This window comes from Gymnoscopelus braueri, assembly GCF_963280865.1.
Source record: "Gymnoscopelus braueri genome assembly, chromosome: 1".
In the NCBI taxonomy this organism is placed as follows: Eukaryota; Metazoa; Chordata; class Actinopteri; order Myctophiformes; family Myctophidae; genus Gymnoscopelus; species Gymnoscopelus braueri.
The window spans coordinates 15,693,984-15,706,674 of record NC_137603.1 but is presented as its reverse complement, the minus strand read 5'-3'; the positions used below and the strand labels follow the sequence as shown (position 1 = coordinate 15,706,674).

Sequence of the window (12,691 nt, the reverse complement as noted above, 5' to 3'; positions counted from 1 at the left end):
AGGAGAAAGTACCCATTTTTAAGCTTCATTTTTATAGTGTTCCAGTTCTAATTTTGCCTGCTCATTTCTTAGTGTCATCACTTCCAATTTCACTTGTTTAATCTATATCCTGATTGAGTTCTCTATCCTGATTGGATAAAATTGGAAATGAAACGAAAATGCATTTTCTGTTTTATGAAGAGCTGGAGAGACATGGAGACTCCTTATATGGACAGGACACTCTATAGTAACGAGCACTATCAGAACATAGACCCATTTTGCAATTATTTGAATAATTGCAAATCACTTACCCTACCTTTAAATAATCTGTCAGCAATTATATTTCACATGTAGTAGTAGTAGTAGTAGTAGTATAGTAGTAGTAGTAGTAGTAATAGTAACAATAATAATAATTATTACTATTACAATTATAATATTAAAAAACCTTATATTGCACTTTTCAAAACAAAGTGTGTACCTAACTCTGTGAAACAGTGACAGGTGTACAGTTGCATATTAAGAATAAATGATAAACTGATTAAGAAATAAACATTTTGTTTTGAGTGAGATCATGTGTTTATTTGTGTGTGTGTGTGTGTGTGTGTGTGTGTGTGTGTGTGTGTGTGTGTGTGTGTGTGTGTGTGTGTGTGTGTGTGTGTGTGTGTGTGTGTGTGTGTGTGTGTGTGTGTGTGTGTGTGTGTGTGTGTGTGTGTGTGTGTGTGTGTATGCAGGATGATGAGGGAGTTGCTTGTTTCTCTGCGGGATTCATCCATTTCATATTTAAAGGAAGCCTTTACTCGTCATACCACTAAAGGCTCATACCACTAGCTTTGCTCAAAACATAATAGAATGTAGATGTGAGGACATTGTGCTACATATTGTATACCACAATGCAGTGTACAGACCACTAGAAAAATAAGCACTAAATAACAATCCATAAGAATATCTATTCAGTGATTTAGACCACGGGTCTTCAACATTTTTCAGTCCAAGAACCCCTTAGCTGAGAGAGAGATGAAGCAGGGACCCCCCCCCCCCACTACTTGTTGGATTCATGTTAAATGTGTATTTTCAGACATTCAACAACTTTTACCCTCAATACGTTGTAAACTTGACCTTTGGCTCGGTACTTGGTCTGCTCTTTCCCCCCTGTACCAAACCTCATTGCCCAAAGTAGCTGAGTCACAGACCCATTGTGAGCTTGTAGATCTGCAATTTTCGGCTAATGTTCCTCCTAGGATGTGAGGGTTCAAGTGGTTAATGTAAAAATAAAAAATAAAAGTTTCTATCTCGCCAAGATTTGGCAGCCCCCCTGCGGTATCTCTGAGGACCTTATTTTTAACTCTATGCTGAGGACCCCCTAGGGGTCCAGGACCCCCTGTTGAAGACCCCTGATTTAGACTTTAGAGGAACTCCAGAAGGAGTACATTGAGGGAGCTGACTGAGGGCAGATGGATCCTACTAATTTGTTTGTGCTTTTCCTCTTATGCTGAAGTGAGCTTGTATGTAGATCGACTATTTTTGGCACACGACAGCGTCCTAGGATGAAGTATCGGGCTCTCAAACTGTTTCATTTCAAAGACCCTCACAAATCTGAGAATGTACAGATGGACCCTTGCGGGTCCATTTGGTTCCATTTGTACACTCTCAGAGTTACGGACCTGTAAGGGTCCATTTTGTCCCTGGACCCTTGCTTTGAGAACCACTGACCTGACGGATGTCCCCTGTGTTAAGAGGCTTTAGTGCTATTGACTGTGTATAAACCACATAGCTTCTGCTCAGCGTCTTTCATCAGACAATTAATCCGCAACATCACACGTTAGATGTGGAGTCACATCACACCACCATATATCCTAATTTGGTGCCTCACAAAGGAAAGAATTATGCCCCGGGTTTGATGGGTGGCCACACTGTTCAGGCTTCGGGCAGTGTTTGTTTAATGGTAATATAAGAACCATGCCAAATATCTGTCCTGCTGCATGGTGTCAACCATCTACTTAACATGTCAAATTTAGAGTCATGTGCTATCTGGAGTAAAGGTTGGACTGTCACCAAGGCTTACTCATTGTTATGCCTTTAAAAGGTGAAATATTTGATACCGCCAAACAATGGTGCTGAAAACATAATTTCTTGACTCGATAAACTAAATATGTATGTATTATCACTGAATACTAAAACAGATTTTTATGAATTGTTGTTGTTTGCTGTTTACAAGAAATAATAATGAATGAAAAAAATAATTAAGTATCATAATAGTTCCTGCAATGGCACCACCTACTGAAAGGTACTTGCATGACATCAGCCATCTTTTTCTAACATCATAGATTCCGAGGCTATATTTATGAATACAGGCCTTTTGATATGGTGGCATTTATACTTTTACTTAAAGGAGTAGTTCACCCCAAAAAAGGACGTATTTTCGATCAATTACACACCCCATGAAACCTTGAGTTCATGGAGAAGCCAATACATTTGATGACCGGGTCATCGGTCAATAGGAGGCTCAGTAGGAGACTCAACAAGTCTCCCACCGGAGACTCCGCCAGTCATCAAATTATTGGCTTCGGAATGGGACAAAAACTAAAAACTCTTCATGAATTCAAGGCTTCATAGGGTGTGTAATTGATAGAAAATAAGTAATGTTTTGGGTGAACAACTCCTTTAAGTAAAAATCTGAGTTCGTTCCACCACTCACATTATACATTGATCCATATCATTTTTAAAGTAGTGTCTGTAAAACACTCTAGAAGGAAGCTCATCTTTAGAGGAAAGAGGGTTTTCTGTAAATGTTTTGTTATTTTTCATAGCAGGAAATGAAGACACAAAGACCACCAGCTAGCATATTGTTGACATTTTGACAGTTATTATTTTCAATAATACACATTTCCTTTACATGGTCACATTATAAAAATATCAATCTTTCGTGTTCTATCAAACGTAAAACTAATGTTTGTTCAGTGCACAAAGGGACAAATGTACAAATCAAACATTAAACATGGATTTAAACAAGAAAAAAACATGTTAAATTATTTATCAACATGGTCACGTGAGTTAATATCTCAGGAAAAAAATAAGCAATTAGTTAAAATGATTGGTATAAATAATACTGTAAATAAATTATAAGCCTTTTGTCTCTGCTTCTGTGCTTCTCGGGCAAGCAGATTGTCATTTTATTCCCACAGTTGACTGGCACAAGTATCACTTGCATCTGTGAAGGGTGAGAGAGGAACCATTGATCAGCATTGGAAATGCACGACTTTGTACAAGATACACAGTCAAATCCTTAGTGTTCATTTAATTCAGAGAGTGTACAATACAATATATTTGTACACTCTAAGTTAATTATTAAATAAAGGATGAATTAACACTGAGGATTTCACTGTGTAGAACCGTAGAGATATCCATTCATTAAGTTAGCATCCATTCAATTTATTCATTCACTGTGTGATTTCCGAATTTCAAGGACCCCCATTTTGGTATTAGGCCATGGACCCCCCCATAACTCTCAGAGTTACAGACCCATAAGGGTTCATTTCTAACTAAATCATTTATCTGGGGACCCCTGGCACCCCATCAAGGACCCTGTGGGGGTCCCCGGACCCCACTTTGAGAACGGCAGCTCACACAATACTTGGAGAATGTGTTAAGGTTTTATACATCTCTCCATTTGAGTGATAGGGATATACCTTAGTCATGTACTATCTACCAGGGCTCCTGTATATCTACCAGGGCTCAACGTTACTCAGGAACATGTGGGCTACTCAAAGATCAAACAAACAGAGCAGAGACAAGTGCTCCACAATAGCTAAATAAATGAACATAATGCTATGTGACTGTATAATCAACGCACAGAGGCTACAGTACAGTACCTGCAGGAACTGTAGGTCAAAGTGTTTTTTTTTTGTAGAGGGGTTTGGATTTCAGGGGCGGCTGTGGACTAGGAAGGCAGTCACAGCGCTCCACATCGATCTCACAGTCAGGCATCCATGTATTGAGCGGAAACTCTAAAACAGGGGAATGCAAAGGTTTACACCAAATAAGGAAGACATACAGTATCAAGCTATATAAGGTAGCGGCTCAATCTGACAAATATCAGTTTGTAGATCTGCTATTTTAGCTATTTGCCGTTCAACAAATTAAGTATAGGGTTTAGGTTTGTTAGGTTTACAAATGTAACCAAAATGTACCCATAAGGCCCTTGTTGACAAACACAAATGGCTCTGTTTGACTATGAAGGGTAACCCAGAACCTTCATGGTCTGAAACCTTCAGTACGTCATAAAAAAAAGCTCATAAAAAAAGGCAAAAATTGTTGATCTACAAGTTCACAACGAGTCACATCGCAACGTGTTGTAAAGCTTGTAGATCTGCAAGTTTCACTATTTGAATTTTTTTTTAAAGTTCTTTCAAAGTTTAGTTTAAACTTCCGGGTTCAACAAATCCAGAACCTGTGAAATACATTGCACAGCATGACGCAGTGCACTTAGTTCTTGTAGTTAAAAGAGCCAAAAGACAGTGTACCTGGTTTGGTAGAGGGGTAGGGTATACACCGCTCTGCCATGCAGTCCCAGATCAGCCCACTGGCACACAGTCTCCTGGAGTCTTCTGCTTGGTGGTGCATGGGAGAACACCCGCTATCCCACCCAATAGAGAAGAATGAAACAGTGTTTTATCATTTTTAAAGCAGAAATATGAATGGCATTCCGTATCATGATCATGATTGTATTTGGAGAATAGGCCTATATTTGAGAACCACATGCACATGCAAATTCCTAGCTTCAACCTTTAAACATCATTTACAGTGACTGCTATAAGCAGGGATTATGATAATATTAGCTGAAGAATTTGATATGTTTGTTTATGGTCCAGGACTGGCTTTGTAACATAAAACACAGCTGTCTGACTAGCTTGGTAAGCATGTCGGATTTCTGTCTCTACATTATAATATATTATAAAGATACCCACAAAGGGTACGCTCTAGCCTGGTTCCAGACGAATCTGCCTTTGCAAAATTGCATCGCACTTTAGCCCTCGGCAGTGTGTCGTGTGATATTGTCTGGCCATGCGAGGCTAGGTACGCTCATTCTGATATACTGTACATTTGTATGAAAAGTAATAATGGTATTTGCCGTAGCATATCCTCTCTTGTGTTCTTGTGAAATGTCCCATCTCAATGACCAAAAACATGGTTTGGTGATGGTGGGACTCACCCGCTCTTCCTGTGTGGTCGGGCATTGCGTCGTATTATGGAGGGCTCCATGCACTTGCACTCTGTGTGATTGGCTACTTTGATCAGCACGGGCTCCGGTCCAAACTTAAATGGAATCACACTCAGTAGCTGAGTGGGGGAGGACGTGGACACACACACACGCACACACGCACACACGCACACACACACACACACACACACACACACACACACACACACACACACACACACACACACACAGCGAAAGAGTGAGAATACAGATCCGTTTACGGTATATATACAATGGAATATCCACTACAAGCTGAAAAGACATTTGAGCACTTACAGTTTTATTGACATATGTAGTGGTTGTGTTCCTGCAGGTCACACCCTCATTGTTGCAGCAGCCACTGCACCTACAAGGAAGGTGCACAAGTCGTATCTTAAATACATAAAACTGCCATACATTATGGAACTAAAATGGGAAACACTTTCTATGAAGCCCATGTCTACAGTATAATGCTTTATAATCTGCTTATCTAAGCATAAGTGCTGATAATGCTTTATACTGTAACAATACTCAACACTTTATAAATGACTTATACAGTCAAGTATCATAACACTTCACATTTGCTGGACACCCTGGATAATACTGTAAATAGATTATAAGCCTTTTGTCTCTGCTTCTTTGCCTCTCGGTTTAAAGCACCCACTGACCACTTATAGTGACATTTAATGAATCACACTAATGTGTTATATAATTATTCTAAAGATAACGTCTGTGACCAGCAGTGTAGTATTATGACCATTTACCTTCTTATAATTTGCATTAGCATTATGAGTAGTTGTTAGTGCTTATAGCTACTTGAATGTATGCAGTGTTATAAGTAGATTATAATACATAAATCCGGGGCATAATTCTTTCCTCTGTGAGACACCAAATTAGGATATATGGTGGTGTGATGTGACGACTCCACATCTAACACGTCATGTTCCAGATGAATTGTCTGATGAAAGAAGCTGAGCAGAAGCTATGTGGTTTATACACAGTCAATAGCGCTAAAGCCTCTTAACACAGTGGACATCAGTCAGGTCAGTGGTTCTCAAAGCAAGGGTCCAGGGACAACTCAGGGTTCCTTGAGGGCGTTCCAAATGGACGCTTACAGGTCCGTAACTCGGAACCGGTCCATTTGGCTACATCTGTACACTCTCAGAGTTACATGAACACTTCAGAATTTAAAACTCACCTGTGGACAGAAACACAAGGTGGCTTGAAGAACATGGAGGGGTTGGTGCCCAGTTCCTTCGCCACATCAACACACGTCTCCCTTGGCATGCACTGCGTCCGCTGCCACTCCTCGTCTATGGCTATAGAGGAGACAGCATGAGACACGCACGCAAAAGCAGATTTTCGTTAATAAAATGCCAGTAAGGGAAGAACTATTCAAGTTTTTCCTTAAGAAAAAGTAGCAATAGCAATGTACCGTAGAAATATTGTCACAAGTAAAAGTCCTGTAGGCTATTCAAAGTGTTGCTTGAGAAAAACATACAAATATTATATTATTGGATTGTGATTAGTAATGCATTAATGTGTTCATCACTTTTTTGATAATTTGATGTGCTACTGCTGGGTAGCTTAACTCATAATCATGCTTCCTCATGCATCAGTTAATATATGTTTTGTATTAATAATCTAAATCTGTAGCCCACTGGTGGGCCGTGAGGATATTGCAAGTGGGCCCCCAAATAATTGGCAAAATATTGTATTGATAATATAACATAAAAAAATATATATTCTTCTTCAAAACCATGAAAAATTGGTTTCATTTATACCGCTCTGCCATTCTGCAGCCATGTTAAGTGGTCATATGGGTGGGATTTTTAAGTGGGCCCAGGGTTCATCGCCATGCTGGCTTGTGGTGAATATTTTTGTCAGAATTCTATTTTTGCCATGAACATACAAAATGAGTTGACAAACACAGCCCTAAATGACCATTACAGGCCTGTAACTCTCAGAGCTATGGGGGTCCTTGAAAATAAAAATTTAGAGAACCACTGTAGGCCTACTGGACTCCTAATGTGCCTTAGTGTCATAATAAATCAGTGTCATACATATTCTGAAGAAAACCTGGAGACTGACATTCAGTAGCCTCGATCTCCAGGCTTTTATTTTCCTTCGCGTTTTGCTCAAAAATAAGAGGCCGGACCAGCCTGTTGACGTTCCTGGATTCTCTCTCCGGAGATTTTGAACCCGCCCCTCTAGACAAGATATCAGACGCGCTAGGGCAGCCTAGACATTCAGTAACTGGGTCTTATGATCAAAATTAGAACATTATAATGGTGTGTAAAAACAAAATCTAAAATTTGCCACGGACATATTGATGACCCTGGGCCCTGATCCAGAAAAGGAACCGCTGATCTGACCTTTGAGTATCTCCAGGCTGTAGGAATCAGCAGCATAGCGTGTCGACCGATGAGACCCCGCTGAGGAAGAGGAGGAGGAGGAAGAGGAGCGGAGCTCTGTCTGGGTGTGTGGCTGCTGCAGCTGCAGGCGACACTTCCACAGCTTCCAGTCAGGGAAGTCTGTCAGCCTCAGCAGTTCATCTAGGCTGGATGCTGACCTCACCTCTCTCTCCCACTGCTCCTTACTCAAAACCTGCCGTGAACAACCATCATTATTATGAGTTTATTAACTCATCCTCAATGCATCATTTAAGCTTACATTTACCAAAAAGAAAGAAAAGAAAATGTATCTACCCTTGCCAGGAAACATCCTCAGATTTCAATTAGACTCACATCGCCCCTTTGTGGCCATTCTAGAGAAGACATTTGGTTGTGCAGGCATTGACACTAAGGGTTGCCCACCTGCCCCTGGCAGGTAAATAAAACTTGCGGGCAGGTGGAGTTTGCTTTCAGGTTGCCCGACCGGGCAAGTGCTCGTTTGAGAGGGGACGCAACTGTCTATAAACACAACAAGATATTTCTGTCTAAACACCTGAACGTGGCCAGAGCTCTGTCTTCTGATCTGTGGAATGTAAAATAAGAGCACTGTTTACTTATAATGTGCTGTTTTCACTGTCGCTACACTTAAAAATATAAAATAACAAGTGTGAGCCCATAGTCCATTTTCATAGCTATGTATATACAAATTATATGAATTTTTTTATCGCACAGCCCCAGAAAGTAAAAAAATAAGTGTTAAATTGAACGGTAATTCAAAGTTTACCTATCATTTTATAATGGACGATTTACTTTTCAGGCAAGTGGGCATGACCTTTGGGCAAGTAGAACATGACCTGTACTTGCCCGACGGGCAAGTGCCTCTGAGACCTTGGTGTCAACCCCTGGTTGTGTATTCAATATTAACATTTATTTGAATTCAATTTAGGATGTCAAAGTGTGCAATTGAAAGCAACAATAATAGCCAGTTCGTCCGGTTCTTCGCTCTAAATATAAACCATAGCTGTTGGTATCCATCCACTCCCCACTTTCATTTGGTGATGTTATCCGCAGCAACAAGGCATGTGCCACCGTCATCTTTAATTACCTTTTCAAACATATTCAGATTTCTATATTTTTATTAAATCTGGAGTGTTGATCCAACTCTTATAAGGCCAGTCCACACAAATGAGTCGCGATGCAACAAAACCGTTGAAATTGGTTGTAGAGAGAAATGGCAGCGCTCTGAATTGACCCGTTGCAGGTCGGGGCAGTTTTGGGATTCTGTTGCAAGTGGTTGCAAGTTGCAACCCATTGCATGGTGAATCATTAGTGTGGACTGGCCTTTTTTTTTAGTGAAACGTTGCAAAAATAAAATGAGTTTCTTGGAGCTTGAGAACAGTGTGCGGACTTCCTTCTTCTTTTTCTTGATTCTTCCCTTGATGTCCAGGACCTGGCCTAAATACAGGCGTGGGATGTGCACACAATTTTCTCTTTGATCTATCTCATGTAAGCCTATCCTTAGTGTTTTGGTTCAAGACATTTACTGCCATTTCTTGCTTGACCAAATAAAAAGTTAAAGAGGATTCTCAGTAGTGCAGAGCAGCCAAGGGCGTGATGTGGCTGAGTGGATGGAGTTGAACATGAGGACTTCCTCGGTTCATTTATGAGGCTGAGAGAAGGCCAAAGCCCTGAGACTGGCTTGTACTGTAGTTCAACTGCCGGGGCGGAAGCCAAGGCAGGGACGGCACTCATAGAAGATTACACTTGTCTGCACAATGTTTGCTTCATTTCCTCTGGACAATTGTAAACGACACTGTCAAGCCCTCTGATGTGTTCAATATGTTAGGGGGAAGAGGGTGGGGCAGGCTGGCCGGCTGGCTGGCCGGCTGGCTGGCTGACTGCTTCCACTTAAATCAGAAGAAAGTAACAACAACAGAAAAATAGGGAGGTTTCCTCCCAGCAGTTTCTACCAGGGAGACGAGCAGCGCTAATGAGAACCAGAGGGCGAGAGAGGGAGAGAGAGAGAGAGAGGAAGAGAGGAAGAGAGAGAGCAAGTGGAATAAAACAGAGAGACAGTGAGGAGAAAATAGGGGCATTGTGAACAAGAACATGACATGAACTGAACAGAGGAAGAGAGGGGTGGGGGGGGGGGGTGATGACGCCATGTGAGTCCAGAGGGGCATGAGCAGTGGTGGAAGAAGTGCTCACATTTTTTTACTTGAGTAAAAGTATCAATACTACAATACAAGTACTCTGTTACAAGTACAAGTCTGGTATTCAGAAAAGTAGGTATTGACATCAAAATGTACTTAAAGCACCAAAAGTAAAAGTACTCATTATGCAGAAATCTTTCAATCTTTCAAAATGTATAAAATCATTTGAAAATAGCAGATCTACAAGCTCGCAACGTGTCGCATATGAGCTATTTTCAAATATCTGAAGTGGTTAATGTATGTTTTGTAATAATATTTAAAATAAAAAAATAGGCTAAGTTGTCCAATAATAGTAGTGGAGTAAAATTACTATATTTGCCCCTGAGATGTAATGGAGTAGAAGTAAAAGTGTTGAAAATTGGAAATACTTCAGTAAAGTATAAAATACCTCAAAATTGTACTCAAGTAGGCTACAGTACTTGTACTTAGTTACTTTACACCCCTGGGCATGAGAGTGAAAGAGGAGGACATTCCAAAGCCGCACTGTGTCTGTGATGCAGAAGAAAGTCACTGATACCCAGGCTGCATAGTGTGTTGCGTCATTCAACATGCAGGTTTGCATAAGGAGCGACGCACACTGTAAACACTCACACTTCACCACGCCACGCAGTGTGACGTGTGAGTGTTAAGAGTGTTAACTCTGGAGTTTTGGTGCACTCGTGCACACGTGGTATAGGCGTGTCCACCTTTTGCACAAGTGTGAGTTTTATGAATTAGGGAAACAACAGAGAGGCTACACTTTGCTTTGACAAGAAATTAAGAGTAAAGTAAAAAATATAAAAAATCTAATCAAACTAATGCTTCTAAAGCTTTAGTGCAAAGTTTTCACCACTGCTCCCTGGACGTTGTCAGACAATGAATGGGACTTGTAGTACAGTACATTTACACAGGTATTGTGTATAAAATACTGTATACCTTGTAATGAAGAATGTAACAAGGATTAGAATAATCTCATACTATTGTACACTACAGAATTTACACTGACATGCATTAAACTAAATCCAGCACACAGAATAGCTGATATGACCACTTACCCCACTCCCCCCTTCTCTGTGCATGCTGTGGCTCACTTCCAGCCAGCTTAGCTCCAGCACCAGCATCACTATAAAGGACACTCTGCACAGACTGCGTTTGATCTTCATTATCAGCCCTTCCTGTTTGGTCTGTGCCTTAGAGTAGCGGAGAGTCTGAAATTGCAGAAACCAATGTCGTCGTTTTGGCCCAAAAATAAAAAATGTACTCGACGCAGGCTGACTGTCTGCAGACCGGTCGTTTTCCCAGGCTGGGCAGGTCCCCCCCCCGGACCACACACAGTCAGTCCTCTGGACGTGATCTTCCAGGCACACAGGAGTATTATGTATGTTTCTGAGCCAGACGCAACCTGTCACTGCCACCCAGACAAACCCCCTGGCCAAATGGAGAGCAGAGAGGCATTAAAAACATGCACCTCTTACTGCGGAAGCTTTGATGCTGATCCTGAGGTGTCCAGTTAAATAGGCTACCAGGCAGCACGCAGCCAAGCAATGACTGGGAGAAAAAAAGAAGAAGAAAAAAAGGACAAGGCGTAAATCAGGATTCCCCTCCAAGCCTGTCAACTTGTCGACTGTCTTTTGTAGACGCGCTCTCTCGTTCACGTTACTCCAAATGTGTCCCAGGGCTTTTGGGAGGCTTGTCAGGGCCTTTTGTTAAGACGATATGTTGGACACTCCTCTGCGTTCAAGACTCCTATTCATCCCTCTCTCTCCTCTCCCCTTTATACTCCCAACTCCCACCTTCCAGTCTGGATCCCAGACTCCCCCCCAGCCACTGGAGGAAGCTACTTCATGCAGTCATTAGGGTATATCTACGTATTTGACACTTCTAGACGCGGCCAGTTCACAGCTTCCCTGAACCCACTATGAGGTGTCTGTGTTGTGTTATAGGGCCCTGCAGGCTCTGACAGCAGCCACTCAACAAGCATGCTTGTGCACGTCTCGTTGGCCTCCTGCCTAACGATGCCTCTGTTTTGTGTGCATGTGACTGATCATCTCTCAAAACGATGAAATATCACCAATAACATCCCCTGTCTTCTGTCTCTGCCTCCAGAGCTGCTGAACTGCACACAGCCTTGAAGCAGCGGTAACATGTGTTTTAAATGCGATCCAGACCTCCGTAATATGCCGGGGAAACGAGAAGCCGACACCACCCCTGCACTATACCCACACTCCACCCACTACACGTATCCCTAATCACTTGACTCTGTGTTTGCTTGGCTCGGAGCAGAGCAGACCTATAGCGAGATGAGAGGAAATATGAGAGCACTATTCATTTGCAAATGGTAACTGTCCACACACGTATACATTTGTCTGTGGCTTGGAACGGAACTAAGCCCTATGAACCTAAAGTGGTGACACAGTTCATGATGGATAATGTGTTTCAATGATCAAAACTACAACCATTTGTACAATTTATCTTTTAAGGTACTAGCTAGATGTTTCAGAATGCTACGTGGCCTTCGAATGTAACCTTTTCAGTCCACAGCAAGAAAATCTAGTCTCGCTGATCAGAGCACTACGTCATAGATCCTGTCATCAGCAAAGTTTGGCCAATCACGTCATGTTTTGTGACATTTTGTGTGACATTTGTTGGCCAATCAAATTCGGATGTTACGTTTGTGATGCCCATAAACCCACCGTCCACCTGCACAAACCATTTTTAATAAGATGATACACAAAAAAGGAATGAACTCAATGAAACTGCTTATGATTCTTTAATTTTAGATGTCTTGGTGTGTCTAACATCAGGAAAACTTAATGAAGTCATTTGGGACCTTCATGTCACATCTTGTGACCTTTGTGACCTTTTGTTACACTATGATCATTTGGATTCAT

General features: G+C 41.4%; 1 protein-coding gene across 1 annotated transcript; it reads right to left on the bottom strand.

Annotated features, from left to right (window-relative positions):
• Positions 1 to 2,906: 2,906 nt before the first annotated feature.
• On the bottom strand, positions 2,907 to 11,396 carry vegfd (vascular endothelial growth factor D). The gene is made up of 8 exons (XM_080428023.1): positions 10,856 to 11,396; positions 7,591 to 7,822; positions 6,414 to 6,534; positions 5,513 to 5,582; positions 5,189 to 5,316; positions 4,500 to 4,612; positions 3,849 to 3,983; positions 2,907 to 3,187 (listed from the first exon to the last, which is right to left on the bottom strand). The coding sequence occupies exons 1-7, from the start codon at positions 10,961 to 10,963 to the stop codon at positions 3,865 to 3,867; spliced, it is 891 nt and encodes a 296-aa protein (XP_080284149.1). The 5' UTR covers positions 10,964 to 11,396; the 3' UTR covers positions 2,907 to 3,187; positions 3,849 to 3,864.
• Between the last annotated feature and the right edge of the window lie 1,295 nt (positions 11,397 to 12,691).

Bases quoted from the DNA above. Each gene is read 5' to 3' on its own strand.
- vegfd (XM_080428023.1), bottom strand. From the start codon at position 10,963: ATGAAGATCAAACGCAGTCTGTGCAGAGTGTCCTTTATAGTGATGCTG. The intron at 7,823-10,855 runs GTAAGTGGTCAT...TGTTCACGGCAG, and splicing joins ACAGAGAAGGGGGGAGTGGG to GTTTTGAGTAAGGAGCAGTG. The intron at 6,535-7,590 runs GTCAGATCAGCG...TCTCCTCTATAG, and splicing joins CAGCCTGGAGATACTCAAAG to CCATAGACGAGGAGTGGCAG.